The sequence below is a fragment of the Megascapheus bottae genome, chromosome 31 (genome assembly GCF_031878675.1).
Source record: "Megascapheus bottae isolate mThoBot1 chromosome 31, mThoBot2.hap1, whole genome shotgun sequence".
Taxonomy (NCBI): Eukaryota; Metazoa; Chordata; class Mammalia; order Rodentia; family Geomyidae; genus Megascapheus; species Megascapheus bottae.
In genome coordinates, this window is record NC_143539.1 from 11,303,997 (window position 1) to 11,324,000 (window position 20,004).

The 20,004-nt window shown below is 45.2% G+C and overlaps 1 protein-coding gene across 2 annotated transcripts in view; it reads right to left on the minus strand.

Moving 5' to 3' along the window:
* Uri1 (URI1 prefoldin like chaperone) overlaps positions 1-18,765 on the minus strand; it is a 56,174-nt gene extending 37,409 nt beyond the window's left edge. Inside the window, exon 1 of one of the 2 annotated variants that reach the window (XM_090322162.1) lies at positions 18,724-18,765. Coding sequence is in view for 1 of the 2 variants with exons in the window: in XM_090322161.1 (XP_090178287.1) it covers positions 18,363-18,455 (93 nt within the window). In the remaining variant the exon portion in view is untranslated. Of the gene's footprint in view, positions 1-18,362 lie in introns of both variants that reach the window. The other variant, XM_090322161.1, reaches the window with a different exon arrangement.
* Positions 18,766-20,004: the final 1,239 nt, after the last annotated feature.

Genomic DNA, 20,004 nt, shown 5'->3' on the forward strand with positions numbered 1-20,004 from the left:
TCAAGAACAAAGAGCTCAGGTGCAAAGTTCAAGCTCTTCCTCTCCGTCCTTTTTCCTCTCCCCCTCATATATTCTCATTCTCTCCCCCCCCCCACACACACACCCAGCTCAAATAAATAGCAGCAGCAGTAAAGGCAGTAAGTTTCAGTACACCAATTCAGCCATATAAATACGTATTTCTTCTAAGGTCTCCTATACCCCTCTTGTTTTGTTTTGCTTTGTTTTGTTTTTCCCAGATAAAATTCGTTGTTTCCAAGTGCACATCCAAAAACCTGCTTGTCTACACCACTATCTACATAACATGATTTTTTTCTGTCTGTGCCCAGGCTGGCTTTGAAACATAATCCTCAGGTCTCAGCCTCCTGAGTTGCTAAGATTACAGAAGTAAAGCCACGGCACCCGGCACACTTTTTATTTTTTAATACGCTTTTGGGGGCGGGTCCAATATCAGTACTCAAACTCAGAACCTGACACTTCACTCCTTGGCTAGTGCTCAACTAAGCCACACTTCCAATGCCATAAAACACTTCTTTTATGGGGGGGGGGGGCGAGGGGGAGTGCTCACATACTCAAGGGGGCCAGTCGTGGGGCTTGAACTCAAAGCCTAGATGCTCTCCCTGAGCTGTTTAGCTCAAGACTAGTTACTGTTCTACCACTTGAGCCACAGCTCCACTTTGACTCTTTACTGGTTCACTGGAAATAAGAGTCTCATGTACTTTCCTGCCTAGGCTGGCTTTAAACTATGATCTTCAGATCTCAGCTCCTGAGTGGCTAGGGTGACAGGCATTAGCCATGGGCACTCAGCTGCACCACACTGCTTACAAAGGGTTAACATAATATTTGATAAACTAGGCACTGGGAGTTTGGCCTAGGGGTAGAGTGCTTGCCTAGCATGCACAAAGACCCGGGTTCGATTCCTCGGTACCACATACATAGAAAAAAGCCGGAAGTGGTGCTGAGGCTCAAGTGGTAGAGCTCTAGCCTTGAGAAAACCCAAGGACAGTGCTCAGGCCCTGAGCTCAAGCCCAGGACTGGCAAAACAAAAAAAAAAAATTTGATAAAACTGTAAAATCCCTAACTACTAAGGAGAACAGAAATAAAATTCCCTTGCTGTTTTCCTGTAGAAGCTGCTTGCCCTAACAATGAAGGGCTCTGGTCCTTGAGTTTATTTTGGTCAGATGACCACAATGGGAGAGGGGAGGGTATTGACCTGTGTCTTCAAGTAAAGCCAGAAGGCAAGGAGAGTGGAGGCTCATTTCTGATGCTTCTGGGTCATGTGCTTGGCTGGACTGCACGCACTTCCAAAACACTTCCTGGTTCTTCCTGCAGAGGGCAGGTGGGAGAAGCAGCTGGGAGAGGTCAGCTTAGTGAGGCAGCTTAGAAAGGGACAGGTACTGCGGGAGGAGATCCGTGGGACCAGGACAGACACTGTTGCCAGACAGCACCAGAAGCAGAAATACATACTTTAAAGATGGACTGGGAGCTGGGCGCTGGTGGCTCACACCTGTCATCCTATCTACTCAGGAGGCTGAAACCTGAGGATTGAGGTTAAAACTCAGTCTGGTCAGGAAAGGCTGTGAGACTCTCATCTCCAATTATCCAACCCAAAGCCAGAAATGGAACTGTGGCTCAAGGGATAGACAGCCAGCCTTGAGAACAAGCTAAGGGACAGCATCCAGGTCTTGAGTTCAAGCCCTGTACTAGCACAAATAAAGAGGACTGCCAATTATCAGAGCAGATGTGCAACTGACACTTGCAAGGTACACACAGTGTACTTTCAGCAAATTCAGCAAAAATAGTTAGGTCTTGTTGCTGTGGGGGTACACATCGGGAACCCAGCACTCCACAGGCTGAGGCACCAGTACCCAGACTTCTAGTCTCTAGCCTAGGAAACAAAACACACACACACACACACACACACACACACACACACACACACAAATCAAAATTTTTGTTTTTTGATTTTTATTGTTTAAATTTTATTGTAAAGGTGATGTACAGGGGGGTTAAAGCTAAATAAGTAAGGAAATGAGTACATTCCTTGTTGAACAGTATTTTCCCCTCCATAATTGGTCATGGGGCTTGAATTCTGGGTCTGGGCACTGTCCTCTGAGCTCTTCAGCCCTACCTTTGGAGCCACAGCAACACTTCCAGTTTCCTAGTGGTTAATTAGAGATAAGAGTCTCATGGACTTTAGGGCCTGAGTTGGTTTTGAACTGAGATCCTAAGATCTCAGCCTCCTGAGTAGCTAGGATTACAGGTAAGAGCCACCGTGCCTGGCTCCCAACCAAAATTTAAAAAAAAAAAAATTTATTTGATTCTTTTCACAAAGAAGGAATCAACTACAGGTTCCCAACAAGAGGTAGTGAGAAAGGGAGGGAGGGAAGAAGGGAGAGAGGGAATACCTGAGTGCTATGCAAACTATTTCAGTTTGAAACGAAGTTGTTTATTCATTTATTTATTCATTGGCCAGTCCTAGGGCTTAAGCTTCTTTTTGCGCAGGGCTAGCATTGTACTTGAACCACAGCTCCACTACTAGCATTTTGCTGGTTAACTGGAGAATAAGAGACTCAAGGACTTTCCTGCCCATGCTCTAGCTTCGAACTCTGATCCTGAGATCTCATCTCCTGAGTAGCTAGGATGACAAGCAGTAAGCCACCAATTCACTCCACCCTCCCCCCCCCACACACCCCAAATCTACATTTGAAAAAAATAAGTGAAGGGCCTGGGAGTGTGGCCTGGCAGTAGAGAGCTTGCTTAGCATGCACAAAGTCCTAGGTTCAATTCCTTGGTACCATATACACAGAAAAGTGCGTGGCTCAAGTGGGACCACAGGCCTTGAGAAAACCCAAGGACAGTGCCCAGGCCCTGAGTTCAAGCCCCAGGACTGGCAGGAAGGAAGGAAGGAAGCAAGGAAGGAAGGAAGGAAGGAAGGAAGGAATGAAGGAAGGAAGGAAGGAAGGAAGGAGAAATAACTGAAAAGCAAAAGTGTTACCTGAATGACTTTTTTCAAACATGTAAACATGACTTACAAATTGAGCAAGGAAGAGAGCAGACCTTAGCAGAGCCCACCTTATCTCTAGTACACTAGCTCAGAGGCTTCCTCGCCACTGCCCAGGGGAGTCTAATGCCCTCAGGGACACATCTCACTGCCTGGAGGCCCTTCTACAAAGTCTTTTCTTCCACTGTTTGACTTCTAATTCTATGTGGCATTCCAATGTAAATTCAAGACTGTCCAGTCACTGGGGTATTGATTTCTGGGATGATGTGACAGGTGCCCAGGCACCCCTAACTTACAGGCCAGAAGCAACCCCAAGAGGCAGGGACATAATTCTCAACAACATTCACCTGCCACCCAGAAACTATCTGAGCTTTTCCTTTGATTAGTTGCTTTTGGTTTGTTTTGGAGTGTGTGTGTGTGTCCTGACTGGAACTTGAACTCAGGGCCTGAATCTGCCCCTGAGCTTTTCTGCTCAAGGTTAGTCAGTGCTCTACCACTTGGTCCACAGCTCTACTTCCTGCCTTTTTGGTGAATAACTGAAGAGTCTTATGGACTTCCCTGCCGAGGCGAGTTTCAAACCATTATACTCAGATCTCAGCCTCCTGAGTAGCTGGGATTACAGGCATGACCCACCAGTGCCTGAGTGGATTTAGCCTTAAAACGGAAGTTATTTCTGACATGTTCTAAAATATGGATGAACCCTGAAGACATGTAAGGTGAGATAACCTGCTCAATAACTGGCAAATACTAACTGATTCTATGAGATGCCTAATGAAATTTAGGCAGAAGCATCAGAATGGTGTGAAGGTTATCAGACTGGGGCAGAGAACTACAGTTGAAAATACAAGGGTTAGGGGCCGGGAGTTTGGCCTAGTGGTTAAAGTGCTTGCCTAGCATGCACGAAAACCCGGGTTCGATTCCTTGGTACCACATACATAGACAAAAGCCGGAAATGGTGCTGAGGCTCAAGTGGTAGAGCTCTAGCCTTGAGAAAGTCCAAGGACAGTGCTCAAGCCCTGAGCTCAAGCCCAGGACTGGCAAAAAAAAAAAAAAAAAAAAAAAGAAAATACAAGGGTTTGGATGACAAGGTTACAATAGACATTCTAGTAGCAGGCACTAGTGATTGAGATCTGAGGAGCCCCCAGCCCAGGAAAGGAAAGTCTGAGACACCAAAAGGCCTGAAGTGGGAGCTGTAGCTCAGAGCAAAAAAGCTCAGGGACAGTGCCCAGACCCTGAGTGCAGGCCCTAAGACTGACACACACCCAAAATAAGGAAGTCCTAGTGATTACAGCTGACCAAGAGAGACAATATTATTAATGTCCTTCAGTTGTCCACTTCAGAGAATTAACATTCTAAATGGTAAACTTTCTGCTATATGTATATTTTAGTATAATTTTTAAATGTCAAATTCTAGGTGATAAAACTGAATCTACATAAAATTTTTTAACTCAAAAAGGCATGTAAGAAAGACTACATGCTGTTTATAAGAGACATACTTTGCATACTTTGAACGCAAATAGATTGAAGTTCAAAGACAAAAATAATAATAGAGCATAAAAAAAAAGAAAGCAAGATATGCTGGTGCATACTAATACCCAACAAAGGAGACTTGGCGAAGAGAAGTATCACTGGAGATAAAAATACTTCAAAATGATAAAAAGGTCAATGACCAGGAAGTTATTGCGATCCTCGATTTGTATTCACTGAGTACCACAACTAACACCACAGCAGAGATTTTTTAATACATATCTCTTGATAACTGGCAAAATTAGCCCATAAAAAAATCAACATGGATATAAAATACTTAAACAATACATTCAGCCATACTAACGTGCTGTAACTCAAAAACTGCAGAAATGGGGAGGGGGGGTAAGTCTAATCAATCAAGGTATGAACCTCCACCCCTTGGGTAATAACTGATGCTAATAAAAAATATTTAAAATAGGGGCCGGGAGTTTGGCCTAGTGGTAGAGTGCTTGCCTAGCATGCACGAAGACCCGGGTTTGATTCCTCAGTACTCCACATACATAGCAAAAAAGTCAGAAGTGGTGCTGAGTCTCAAGTGGTACAGTGCTAGCCTTGACAAAGACCAAGGACAGTGCTCAAGCCCTGAGCCCAAGCCTAGGACTGGCAAAAAAAAAAATTTAAAATAAAAACATACAAAACTGACATTCTTTCCAACAGAGCCCAGTGTGTTACACACCTGTAATTTCCATATCTGAGGGCTGAAATCTGGAGGATCATGGTCGGAGGCCAGCCCCAACAGAAAGTTCACAAGTAGTCCATCTCAACAAATAAAAACCTGGGCACAGTGGCTAGAACATGTAAGCCAGCTACTCAGGAAGTGTGAATAGGAAGAACAATCCAGGTCTACTGGGGAAAAAAATATAAGAACCTGTTCAAAAAATAAGAGCAAAACAGGCTGCAGACATGAACCAAGAGTAGATCACTTGCCTAGCAGGCAAAAGGCTGAGGTCAAACCCCAGCACAACTAAATACTTCCAACTATGACAATGTCATTGAATGTGCATATACCCTAAGGCAATGATGTAAATAAATACATATAGTGTAAGGAAACCCATAGATGTTAATAATCTAAGCGTTCTTCTCTGGGGCCGGGAGTTTGACCTAGTGGTGAAGTATTTGCCTAGCATGCACAAAGACCCAAGTTTGATTCCTTGGTACCACATACATAGACAAGGCCAGAAGTGGTGCTGTGGCTCAAGTGGTAGAGTTCTAGCCTGAGAAAGTCCAAAGACAGCACTCAGGCCTTGAGTTTCAGCCCCAGGAGTGGCAAAAAAAAAAAAAAAAAAGCAGAAATCAATGAAAATTTAAGAGAAAAATCAGCAAAACCAAAAATTGGGGGGACTAGGAGTTTGGCCTAGTGGTAGCATGCTTGTCAAGCATGCACTAAGACCCAGGTTCAATTCCTCGGTACCATATACATAGAAAAAAGCCAGAAGTAGTGCTGTGGCTCAAGTGACAGGGTTCTAGCCTTGAGGAAAAAAAAAAAAACAAGGACAGTGCTCAGGCCCTGAGCTCAAGCCTAAGATTGGCAAAATAAATAAATAATAAAAAAATAAAAAAATTGGTTCCTTTAAAAAAGTTGATACTACATTACTGCACTACTACCCTCATAAGAAGACTAACTAAGGTGGGAGAGAGGGAAATATCACAGATTACAAATAACACAATTACAAAACAAAGACTGTGCTACCAAAACTGCAGATATTTGAGTTATGAATAATTCAAAGCTGAAGAAAATTGAAAACTTTTATATAAAAACAGCAAATGCTTGAAAAAAATCACACTGCTTAAACTGATAAAATTAGAAACACAAAAACTGCACAGTTCTCTAACAAAGAAATTGAGCTTATATTTTGGGGGTTTATTTGTGCTAATCCCAGGGGCTTAAACTCAGGGCCCGGGCACTGTCCTTGAGTTTTTTTATTCAAGGCTGGCACTCACTTTAGGTACAACTCTATTCTGTCTTTTTGGTAGTTAAATGCCTGCATAGGCTAGCACTGAACTATGATCCTCAGATCTCAGCCTCCTAAGTAGCTAGTATTACAGACCTGAGCCACCAACGCCAGCTATAAAATATACAGATGAGGCCAGCATAATCTGAAATTGACACAGAACATCACAAGGCAATTACAGCCATCACAATCACAATCTCTTGTAGGTCACCGAAACAAGGCACCTAGACAGACTAGGATAAAGCAAGGCCTCAATGGTGTTTCATAATTTCAAAAAACTAAGTAATTAATATTAATATCTCCATCAACAGAAAAGGCATTTGAAAGACTCAGCATCTACTCATGATAAAAAGAGCTATGTATCACTTGTAAAAGACAAGACTTAAAGCTACCCTACTCAGGGAAACATGCTGGCACAACTCTATACTAAAGGCTCTTTACCTGGGTGCCGCAGCTCATGCTTATAATTGCAGCTACTCAGGAGACTGAGATCTGAGGATAGAGGTTAGAAGCCAGCCCAGGCCACAAAGTCTGTAAGACTCTTCTCTTCAATGAACTACCAAAAGCAGGAAAGCAGCCATGACTGACTTAGCGGAAGAGTGTCAGCCTTGAGGTCCCAAGTCCAAGTCCCAGAACTGACTAGTGCAAAAAATCAAACAAAAGGGCCGGGAGTTTAGCCTAGTGGTAGAGTGCTTGCCTACCATGCACGAAAACCCAGGTTGGATTCCTCAGTACCACATACATAGAAAAATGCCCGAAGTGGTGCTGAGGCTCAAGTGGTAGAGCTCTAGCCTTGAGAAAGTCCAAGGACAGTGCTCAGGCCCTGAGCTCAAGCCCAGGACTGGCAAAACAAACAAACAAACAAAAAAAACCCTTGGGCCCAGAGCATAGCCTAGTGGTAGAGTTCTCACCTAGCAAAAACAAAAGGGGGGTGTTATCAAGAAAGTGGAAATTATCTATAAGAGAATGAAAGAAAACGTTTGTAATCACAAATAAGAGCTTAAGATCCAGATATAGGAAGTGGCGCTATAGCTCAAGTGATAGAGCAATAGCCTTCAGATGAAGAGTACAGGGACAGCACCCAGGCCCAGAGTCGAAGCCTCACGAGTGACACCCCCTACCCCCCGCCTCCAAAAAGATCCAGATATATAGATTTCTTCTGTCTCATCAGCAAACTGACGAACCAATTACACAGTGGGCAAAGGGCCTGAGTAGAGGCTTTGCCGAGGTGATGGCCAATGATCATGCACAGGTGAGCAGCATGCTTCACTATTAGGGACGTGGACCTGGAGAGCACGGCGGGAGGCCTGCACACTGGAAGATGGCTATAATGAGGAAGATGGAAGGTAAGAACCAATGTGGCCAACACGACTCACACGCCCTTCCCTGCAGCTGGAAAGATGCAGCCACCATGAAAAACATCCTGGAGTGTCTCTGACAGTTTCCAGAGGATTTAGCAACTCTAGTCCCAGGATAGACAGCAAAGAAGGAAAGCCTGAGTGCGGAAAAACTGGCATAATCCTCCAGAAGAGACAGGCACCAAGGACCAACGAGGGAGCAGGACTTGGTCACAAAAAGGAATAAAGTGCACATGCACTGCACTGGTAAACTTTCATCAAGTGCAATAAACCACAGGCCTGGGGACAAGCACTCCCTCATTCCACCCAGCTGAATGGAAAAACTCATGTAAGGAGAGAGCCCATCAGTGCTTACCAGGTTAGGTGAGCGGGAGGATGAAGTTCTGGAAACAAGATGATGATCACCTATCAGTGAGGGTAACCATGGTCACAAAGTGCACACCTGAATAGGTAACAGGTAAAGGGGAGCTGACAAGCCCAGCTACGTAGGAGGGGAAGACCAGGTACAGCTTCAGTCCAGGATAGCAAGAGCATAAACAAAATGTCCCATCACGGTCAGTAAGGTGGCATGGTGGGCATACCTAAAATCCTAGTTATAGAAAAGGCCATAGGATGGAGGATCACAATTGAAGGCTGGCCACTGGCAGAAAGAAAGACACAAGACTATCTGAAGATAATACAGAAAGGGAAAGGGAAAAGGGGGGCGTAGAAGGGGTTTACCTTAAAGATCCTGGGGTAGAGCACCTGCCTAGCAAGCACAAAGCCCTATGTTCAAACCCCAGTACCCAATTCTCAGGAATAAAATTTTGTAAGTCAGTGTTGACACTTGCCTGTCATTGTAAAACCCTAAGTTCTATCCCCAGCACTGCAGAAAAAGAGAAAGATGGTAAATTTTATCTTTCACTACAAAAATAATAATAATAATAATAATAATAATAATAAAGGGGCCAGGACTTTGGCCTAATGGTTCAAGTGGTAGTGTGACAGCTGGAGGGTGGGGGAGAACTGAAGGACAGTGCACAGGCCCTAATCTCAAGCTTCAGTACCAGCACAAAAATAGATAGCAGAGGGGCCGGGAGTTTGGCCTAGTGGTAGAGTGCTTGCCTAGCATGCATGAAGACCCGGGTTCAATTCCTTGGTACCACATACATAGAAAAAAGCCGGAAGTGGTGCTGTGGTTCAAGTGGTAGAGCTCTAGCCTTGAGAAAAAACCAAGGACAGTGCTCAGGCCCTGAACTCAAGGCCAAGACTGGCAAAAAAAAAAAAAAAAAAAAGATAGCAGAATGATGATAGAAATAACATTCTGGGCTAGGAATCTGGCCTAGTGATAGAGTGCTTGCCTATCATGCACAAAGACCCTGGCTCGATTCCTCAGTACCACATATATAGAGAAGCCAGAAGCAGTACTATGGCTCCAGTGGTAGGGCTCTAGCCTTGAGGAAAGCCCAAGAACAGTGCTCAGGCCAAGTTCAAGCCCCAGGATAGGCAAAAAAAGAAATAACAGCCTGAATTAAAGACAGCAACATTCATGGTAAGAACGCCTGCCACAAAGGTTCTTGTTCTTCTGCGTGGAGTTTCATTTTGTTTTCAGCAATACTGAGGTTTGAACTCAGAACCTTAGATTGCTAGGCAAACATTCTACCAGTTGAGTCATGACTCCACCTCTTTTGGCTTGTCATTTGTTTTTTATTTTTTGCCAGTCCTGGGCCTTGAACTCAAGGCTACAGCTCTACTACTTGAGCCACAGCACTAGAACCTGGTCTGGGCAAGCACTTTATCCCTAAATCAAACTAACAGCCTAGCTTTAGTTGTTTTTCAGATAGGGTCTCTAACATTCATTTACCTGGACTGATTCAAACCCTGACCCTACCTACAGCCTCCTGCCTGGCTAGGATTCCAGGCATGTGCTACCATGCCCAGCCACAAAGACTTCCTTACAGAAAAATGCCAGCTCATAAATACTGATCATTAGGAAATGGCTAATGGGTAAACAGTAATAATAACTGACTTGGAAAGGATCAGCCATGGAAGAGACTTTTGGGGGATAGAATAATCCCACTGTCTTAAAGCACTGCTGCACACTTAAAGGGCTTATTCTATGCACAGAGGAAAGGCACATTTATGGTGCACAGCCCGGGCAGATGCCATGCTAAACAAGTAGATCTGTAGTATGATAGTGCGGAAAGCCACTGCTAACCAATACCCCCGGCCCATACCCCCAGTGAAGACACCTGACTTGATTTTTTCCTGATCTTTCTCCCAATTGTGGGACATTTGTAAGGAAACTGACCTACTGGCTCCAAAAGTGTCAATTTCCTAGAGAAGAGTCAACAGGAGGATTGTTACAGATGAAAGGAGACAAGAAGCTCACACAGTCCAGTGTAATGGTAGCCTTGGACTGCATCTTGCATTGAAGAAGAAAGCTATAAAGGACCACTTTAGGAAGGAAAAAAAAAAAAAAAAAAAGCTGGGGAGGGGAGCAGGGAATTTTAATTTGCTGGCTGTCAATGTTAATTTCTTGGGTCTGAAACAACACATTATGGCTATATAGGAGAATGACCTTGTTCTAAAAAGATATGTGGCTAAGATCTAAGGATGTGATAATATCTGCAATGTATTTCCAAACAGCTCAGCAGGGGAAAAAGAAAGACAGAGACGAAACAGGAACAGAGGGAAAGGAAAGCATTTGAGACACAGTATTAACTGGTGAGTGATTGTATAGCGTCTGTGCTGTTACAGCCAGCATTTGTGAATGACCCTCCAGGGCTGTGGAAATGTACAGTTCAAAAATGTTGAAGGCCAAAGAAACCTCTACTAGGTGTGACAGACACAAGGGCTTCTGATTGGCTGCCTGCAAGCAGCCACCTTCTGAGAGCTTGTACAGCCAGAGGTGATAGTATAAATTTCCGGGAGTTTGGTCTAGTGGTAGAGTGTCTACCTAGCAAGCACGAAGACCCAGGTTCAATTCCTCAGTACCACATACATAGAAAAAGCCAGAAATTGTGCTGTGGCTCAAGTGGTAGAGCTGTGGCTTTGAGAAAGACTAAGGACAGCACTCAGGTCCTGAGCTCAAGCCCAGGAGTGGCCAAAAAGAGTAAATTTCCAATTGGTCTCACCATCAGATCTAAGCAAATGGCATTCCCCATACTTCCCTCGCAAACATTTTGCAGTTGTGGAACTTTTTTCAACAGCCTGAAGATGAAGGAGTAGGGTACAAAAGATTGGCTCATGCCTGTAATCCTGGCTACTCAGGAAGCTAAGATCTGAAGATTTTGGTTCAAAGCTAGCCCCAGCACTAAAGTCCATGAGACTCTTATCTCCGATTAACCACTAGAAAACTGGAAGTGTCGCTGGGCTCCAGGGGTAGGATGGTAGCCTTGAGCTGAAGAGCTCAAGGACAGCATTCAGGCCCAGAGTTCAAGCCCCACAACCCACCAAAAAAAAAAAAAAAAAAGCAGAGTTTACTGAGAACATCTCAATCACTGTGGCCAGCCCCTATGGTCTTCAGGACTGGTAGTGGCAGTATGCCTGACATACCTGCTTTACAAACTTATAAGTAAACTTGTAAACTTATAAGTAGTCATAAGTCACCCAAGCAGAAAAGCCCATGAGGCTCCATCTCCAATTAACCAGCAAAATGCCATATTGGAAGCATGGCTCAAGTGTGAGAACACTTCTGTGAGACAGAAGCTCCTAGATGAAAGATGACAACTTCAGAACTCCAGGAGAGGGCTGGGGATGCAGCTCAGTGGTAGAGTGCTTACCTATATACTGTACATGTACCTGGGCCCAATCTACAATCACTGCAAAATCAGGAAACAAGAAAATACCAACTCTACTAGGAGACTACTGTTAAAAGTAACTATTCATCAAAAGGATACTATTATAGTGCTAACTCAAGCATAGGACTAAGGAAAGTATAGTTTGTTTTGTAATAAAACATTTGTATCAAAAATCTATGAAGAGTCAAGCACAGATGGCTCATACTAGCTAATCAGATGTAATACTAGCTAATCAGAGGCTAAGATCTAAGAATCCTAGTTCAAAGTCAGCCTGGGCAGGAAAATCCATCAGACTCTTAGCTCCAGTTGACATTCAAAAGAGCGGAAGTGGAGGTGTGACTCAAGGATAGACCAACCTTGAGTGAAAATGCTAAGGAAAAGTGACCAGGCCCTGAGTTCAAGCCCCAGGGAGGGAGGGAGGGAAGGACAGACGGATTATTTACTTGTAATGTGTATAATTCTCCAAGGATCTATTACCAGGAAAGCATAAGCTATTTCAAACTTCCGGGAAAGAATTACATGAGGTACTCAATAATTTAAAAAAAAAATCATTCAAAATAAACCATAAAACCATACTACCAATTTCTTTTTTCACGCCATCATAGAAAGCTCAGCAATTCTGCCAATAAAATATAATAGTGCTGGGCACCAATGGCTCACACTTGGAATTCTTGCTACTCAGGAGGCTGAGATCTGAGGATCTCAGTTCAAAGCCAGCCGAGGCACTCTTATCTCCAATTAAACACTAGAAAACCAGAAGTGATGCTGTGGCTCAAAGGGTAGGGTGGTAGCCCTGAGCTGAAGAACTCAGGGACAGTACCCAGACCCAGAGTTCAAGCCGAACCACCTACAACAACATACATACATACATACAATAGTATCTGAACATATAAAATACAGATAAGCCCAGAAATATGATCTTAGCCAAGAAACAGTTTCCACATGATGCAACTTGAAGCAGAATCAGATAACAAGATCCCAGCAAAGGAAACTGCGTGGAACAGGCCAGATCATTACACACTCTCCACAAGCCCTTACCAAATGCCTTACAGCTATTAGCAAAAAATAAATAAATAAATCCAGTTTAAAAAATGATCCGAATTTCCTTCTACTAGCATAGCATATTGTGTCGGAGAATTAAGATCAAAGAAAACTTTTCAGGGACAAGAAGGGAAAAAAAAAAATGGGATGTCAGAATAAATTAAATTACACCAGCTCTTCATTGACTAAAAAGTAAACCTGCCTAACTGGTGTTTAAACCAGCCAAGAGTCATCTTTCAAGCTCAGAAGGTGTTTAGAAATTAAAGATACAACATCTCACCTTTGAATAAAAATAAAGTTTTATCAACATCAAAAGGAAAAGGAAAATGGAATCCAACTTCAGAAACTTTGAAGTTGTGCTTTTAAGACCATAGGGTGCTTTTGTATTTTGCTAGTACTGATTTGAACTCAGGGCCTTAACTCAGCTTGCCTGCTCCCTCAGCTGGCGCTCTACCACTGGTGTTATGCTTCTAGCCCAGCTTTTTTGGCTGGTTATTCTGGAGATGGACTGGTGCTGACTCCAGATCTCAGCTTTCTGAGCAGCTAAGATTACAGACATGAGCCACCAGCAGCAGGCTGGAATGTTTCTTCAATACAAAGTGAATACGCACACCTAACTTAAAGCATACCCCTCCAAAGAATGAGCACTACATTATATGTAGCTGCATTGTTTTCAATTATTAAAAAAAAAAGGTACGAGGAGGTTTTCTTGTATACCTTTCTATAAATAAAATTAATAGTAATACACGATTAAAAATAATAATAATAATAATAAATAAAAGGCAATAAAGAATTGTTTTGTTTTGTTGCCAGCAGTAAGGTCCAAATTCAGGGTCTGGAGCTCTTTTTTTTTTTTTTTTTGGCTAGACCTGGGACTTGAACTGAAGGCCTGGACACTGTCCTTGAGCTTTCTCAAGGCTAGAGCTCTACCACTTGAGCCACAGAGCCACTTCCAGCTTTTTCTATGTATGTGGTACCAAGGAATCAAACCCAGGGCTTCATGCATACTAGACAAGCACTCTAACCACTAAGCAACATTCCTGGCCCCAGGGCCTGGAGCTCTGGCTCAGTTTTTTCTTTTTAGTCAGTCATAGGGCCAGAACTGTTCGGGAGCTCTACAGCTCAGGGTTATCACCCTACCCTTGGGCCTACCCATTATTCCTGAGCTCTACAGTTCAAGGATACCACCCTACCTCTGAGCCAGGCCCCACTTTCTAGAAGTTAATTGGAGATAAATGTCTCAGGTCCTTTGGTGCCTGAGCTGGCTTTTGATGGGTCATGGGGCTTGAACTCGGCTTGGGCGCTGTCCCGAAGCTCTTCCGCTCAAGGCTACTGCCTTACCCCTGGGCCTGGGCAGTATCTCTGAGCTTTTCAGCTCTAGGCTATTGTCCTACTCTTGAGCCAAGCCCCACTTTCCATTTTCTAGAGGTTAATTGGAGATAAGTCTCAGGTCCTTTTGTGCCCAGGCTGGCTTTGAACCTTGATCCTCAGATCTCAGCCTCCTGAGTAGCTAGGATTACAGGTGCGAGCCACCGTGCCAGGCTTTGCTCAGCCTTTTCAATCAAGGCTGGTGCTCCACCACTTGAGCCACAGTGCGACTTCGGGTTTCCTGGTGATTGAAGATACAAATCTCATGGACTTTCCTGCCTGAGCTAGCTTTGAACCATAATCCATCCTCAGGTCTCAGAAACCTGAGTAACTAGGATTACAATCCTAAGCCACCAGTGCCTGGCAAAATTGTTATAATAGTTTTTGTTGTTATTTTTAAGCTATAGCCTAAGACACCTGTCTTATTTAATAAACTGATTCCCAGTAGTGAATCTATAGCATGCAAGATAGATTCCATTACACAACTAAGAGGACAACTTTCAAATCACTTTTTCAACAAAACCAGCAGGACAGCCAGCCAAATCACTTTCTCTAGGGTTTATCTCTTGCTCCTGTCACAGTATGTCTGACTGACACAGGAATTCAATAAAGACATTTTTGCCTCTGAAACTCACAATGTCCCCAAACTTCAGCAGGAGTACCAGCCAGTGTCCACTGTACTTGTAAGATGGGAAATCTAAATCAAGCCCCACACCAAAGTTTTGTTAATTCATAGGCAAAACTTAGCAATACTACACACTAATTAAACCCCAACTCAGTCACTAGTACAGCTGTTGCCTGTGGGCCTCCTGGCCACTGACACAGATACTGCCATTAAATACATGCCAGGTCTAGCCAGGCACTACTGGCTCACCTAGCTACTCAGGAGGCTGAGATCCAACAAGCTAATCCAACACAGGTAAGTCCAGGAGACTCTTAGCTACAATTAATCATACCCAACCACCAGAAAAAAAAGGGGGGAGGCAGGAAGTGGCATTAACACAAGTGGTAGGGTACTAGTCTTGAGCAAAAAAGATAGGGTGTAGGGCCAGGAGTTTGGCCTAGTGGTAAGAGTGCTTGCTTAGCATTCATGAAGACCTGGGTTCGATTCCTCCATACCACATATACAGAAAAAAGCCAGAAGCGGTGTTGTGGCTCAATTGGTAGAGCTCTAGCTTTGAGGACGACCAAAGATAGTGCTCAGTGCCCTGAGTTCAAGGCCCAAGATTGGCAAAAAAAAAAAAAGATAGGGAGTGCCCAGGCCCTAAATTTAAGCCCTAGTACTGGCAATAAATACACAGTCTATTTACTAAAATGATTTTTCTCATGAGTCAGATATGCATGTTTATTTTATGCATAAAATTAATAGGAACACAAGGACTGGGAATGTGGCTTAGTGGTAGAGTGCTTGCATAGCAAACATGAAGCTCTGGGTTTGATTCTTCAGTACCACATACACGAAAAAATGCTGGATGTGGTGCTATTTCTCAAGGGGTAGAGTGCTATCCTTGAGCAAAAGATAATCAGGGACAGTGACCAGGCCCTCAGTTTAAACCCAGGACTAGCAAATCATAACAACAATAACAATAAGGAGGAGGACAACAACAAGAACAACCCAAGGCACACATGGTGACCTGGACCATGCCCTCTGAAGTCACTCAGCCTGACACAGACTATGACTGTTACAGACAACTGGTCTCCTCAAATGAAGCCACACTGAACTACACCTGCAAGCTGTTCAGAGCCCCCAAAAGTATCCTTCCAATACCCTAACATCAAAATAAAACCAGAAATCTTCTCTTACCATGATGGAGGAAATACATGGATCCAGAGATAGTCACACTTTGCATTAATGAGAGAAGAATTCTAACATTTTCACAATTTCACGTTAACAGGGCTGGGAGTTTGGCCTGGTGATACAGTGCTTGCCTAGCATGCATGAAGATCTGGGTTCGATTCCTTGGTACCACATACATTGAAAAGCCAGAAGTGGTGCTGTGGCTCAAGTGGTAGAGCTCTAGCCTTCAGAAAGCCCAAGGACAGGGCTCAAGCCCTGAGTTCAAGGCCCAGGACTGGCAAAAAAGAAAAAAAGCCAGAAGTGGTGCTGTGGCTCAAGTGGTAAAATGCTACCCTTGAAAAAGTCCAAGGACAGTGCTCAGATCCTGAGCTTGAGCTCAGGACTCGAAAAAAAAAATTAATCATAAAAAGTTTCGTTCGCAAGAAACAGGGTTTGATATGAGGCTAATGTTTCTTCCATGTTTCTCTTTTTAAAAGGTAAGGTGCTTTGTAATTTAAATACAGTAAAGTAGATTAAATCTTAATGCACCATCCAAGTTACAGGCTTAAAACCCCTTAGTGATTCCGTAAGAGAAAAATAGTTCACAAAAGTAAATCTAATGTTAGCCAGGCTTGTAAACCTAGCTACTCAGGAGGCTGAGATCTGAGTCTCATGGTTCAAAGCCAGCCTGGGCACTAAAGACTGAAACTCTTATCTCCAATTAACCACTAGAAAACCAGAAGTGGTGCTGTGGCTCAAGGGGTAGGGCAGTGGCCTTGAGCTGAGGAGCTCAGGGACAGTGCACAGGTCCAGAATTCAAGCCCCATGACTGACACCAAAAAAAAAAAAAAGAAAGAAAGAAAGAAAGAAAGAAAGAAAGAAAGAGAAAATCTAGTGCAAACTAATACTTAATAACAACTCAACCAGACAAAGTAGGGAAGATTCTGTTTATTCTAATGGGTGGTTTATCAGAGTTTCTTAGATTCTATAAAAACCCTGGGATTGCTAGAGGCCAGTGGCTCACACCTTTAATCCTAGCTACTCAGGAGAATGATACCTGAGAATCATGGTTCAAAGCCAGCCACAGCAGGAAAATCCATGAGATTCCTATTTCCATTTAACCTCCAAAAAGCCAGATGTAGAACTGTGATTTAAGTCACAGAGCTCAAGGCTAGCACTCTGATTCCAAGCCACAAGACAAGCATGAAAAGAAAATATAGAGCTGCCTAGATTTCCATAAACACGTTAATCTTTTTTTTTTCTTTATTTGGCCAGTCCTGGGACTCAGAGCCTAGGCACTGTTCCTGAGCTTTATATTGTTCAGGGCTAGCACACTACCACTTAGGTGAGCCATAGTGCCACTTCTGGCTTTGTCTATTTGCTACTGAGGAACCAAACCCAGGGCAAGCACTTTACCATTAACCCATATTCCCAACCCCAACCCACACTTTAATCTCCCTTTTTCTTTGTGTGTGTCTGTGTGCAAGTGTAGCCCATTCCTGGAACTTGAACTGAACCTCATGTTCCCTACTGGCTTTTTCCACTCAGGCTGATGCTCTACTACTTGAACCACACCTCCGCTTCCAACTTGCAACTCTAATTTCTTGGAGAAATTTCCTGCATGAGCTAGCTTCCGACTGTGATCTTCAGACCTCAGCATACTGAGAAGCTAAATTACATGTGAGCAACTCAGCTTTGCTTCTTTACTATCTCGATAGGAAGATACAAAACTTTCTCTTCACAGGCCGTTTAAAACTCACCTCACTAGACGACTGTCATAAAATTCAGCAAAGGGTGTCCAAAATTCCAAAACACACACACACGCGCGCGCGCAAACACACACACACACACACACAGGATTGCTCTGGTAAGGCAGATCCTTGCAAACACCATACAACTTTTCCATGCCATCCAAATAATAACCAACCAAATGTTCACTTTTTAAGCAACAGGAAGATAACACGGCTAAATAAGAATTCTGCAGAGGGCTCACTTTTCAACAGTGCGCTCTCCTCCCTTGCCCCTCCCTCCCTCCCTCCCTCCTGCAAAAACTTCCCACGCACTCCTGGAAGCACTGTGTTCAGAACAAACCCCACTTAGGCGTGCACCCAGGTCGGGGGTGGGGTGGGGCTGCTGAGAGAAAAAAAAAAAAAAAAGATAACAAACACACGTAACCCAAGCTTCTCCCCCGCCCCGCCCCCCCGCCCCCCCCACACTTTCCGCGCAGCCTCGAGACCCGTCCCGGGGATCGTGGGGGGCCGGGCGGGGTTGCTTAAATCCCTCCACACACACTGATTCTGAGGGGCCCCGGCCGGGGGGGGGGGGTTCTCCGTGCAACCCCAAGACTCCTCGCGGATCGTGGAGGACGCGGACGAGGACTCCTGAGACCCCCCGCGGATTCTGGGGGCCCTCGCAGGGCAGGACGGGGCTCCCGACACCCCGCGAATCGCAGGGGGCTGGGTCAGCAGGGGCCTGGGGCTCCCGACACCCCGCGGATCGTGGGGGGCCGGGGCGGGGTGGGGAGGCGGGGCCGCGGGCGGAAGCGCGGCCTGTTACCTTTTCCTGCTCCTCGCGGAGCCGCGCCACCTCAGAGGCGCGCAGGGGCGCCGCCGCCGGTTCTGGGGGCTCGGGATCCGGTGGGGCCGCCATGGCGGGGGGCCTCAACGAGGCGAACGAGTCCTAAACAAGTGTTTATGGAGGCGGCGTGGAGCCCGCGTGCTCCCCCGCATGCACCGCGCGCCCGGCGCTGAGGAGGCCGCGCTTCCCGTCACCCGAGCCCCGGGGGCCGCTGTTCGTGTCCGGGCTGCCCGAGGCCGCATCTCACACGTGCATACCGCCGGCTTCGAGCCACAGGCCGGACGCCTAGAGCTCCAGCTGCTCCCCTGAGGCGCGGGACCCCCAAAACACACGCACGCACCCGGGCGTCCCGTAGCGGTCGCACCTCCTGCGCGTCATCCGTAGGGCCCGCCCCTAAACCCGACCCAAGCCACGCCCCTGCGCCGCGCGCGCTGGGAAACGCGCAGCCCCGCTCAGGCTCCGCCCCTCTTCCCGCCCACTCGGGGGCACGTTGGCCAGAGAGCCAATCCCAGCGCTGCTCCGCCCACACACTGGCCCCGCCCCCCGACCTTCCCCACACGCAACCGAGGGAGGAGAAAAGCTTGATAGGTTCCGCCCCCTGATGCTGTCCACGCCCCCTAGGGCTCCCGGGGGAGATCCTGCGACCTGGCCCTGTATGAACTTCTGGATGTTTCCATTCCAGCCAATACCTGGGTTTGGAGCCCCCCCTCCTCCCCCCGGGCACCTTGAAGCACGTGCCATCTGGGTACCCCAACCCCAGATCGCGGAAAGTCTTACCTGGAAGGTAGGATTTTAATGAGTGCTCTGAAGCTGATTCATAAACTCATTTAATTTTAGCAAACTCAACCTTTTCCTGTGCTTTTCTAATGAATTAAAAGATGCAATTATATTTAGTATGTATTAATTAGCGCACATATTAAAATCCTTTATATATATTAAGTTGCTGCACTAATGTTACTATGTTACTACAGATGGATCCTTTACAATAGTTTTTGGAGAGTGGCGATGGAGTAATCCTAGCTGCTCGGGTGGCTGAGATCTAGAGGATCAGGGTTCGAAGCCAGCCTTTGTAGACAAATCTGAGCCACTCCCTCTCCAATTAGCCAGGAAAATAAATTAAAAATCTGAGCTGGAGGCATGGCTTAAAGTAAAAAGAAGTTGAATGAGCCCTGGTACCAGCCATATATAAGTATGTGCATGTTTGTTTCTCAAGTAACTGCCTGAATTTTTTTTTTACTTTAGATTCCTGTACACATCTTCTCCAGCCCTTTCTACAGCTTCTTCTTTTTTTCCCCTCAAGGCTAGCACTCTACACTTGAGCCACAGCACCACTTCCGGTTTTTTCTGTTTATGTGACACTAAGGAATCAAACCCAGGGAGGGCTTCATGCATGCTAGGCAAGCACTATAACACTAGGCCACACTCCCAGCCTCCTTTCTACAGTTTCTGTGTAGACCAGGCCTTGAATTAATCTTACTGCATCATGGAAGAGACTTTTCTTAATCCAGAGTTTTTTCAAGCATGGGAATGGGTCCTGGGCCTTCAGCTCTTTGTGGAAGTGAGGAATCTGAGGACACCTCCCAGCTGCGTGCCTCTCCTTCCCCATCATTTCCCTCAAGCC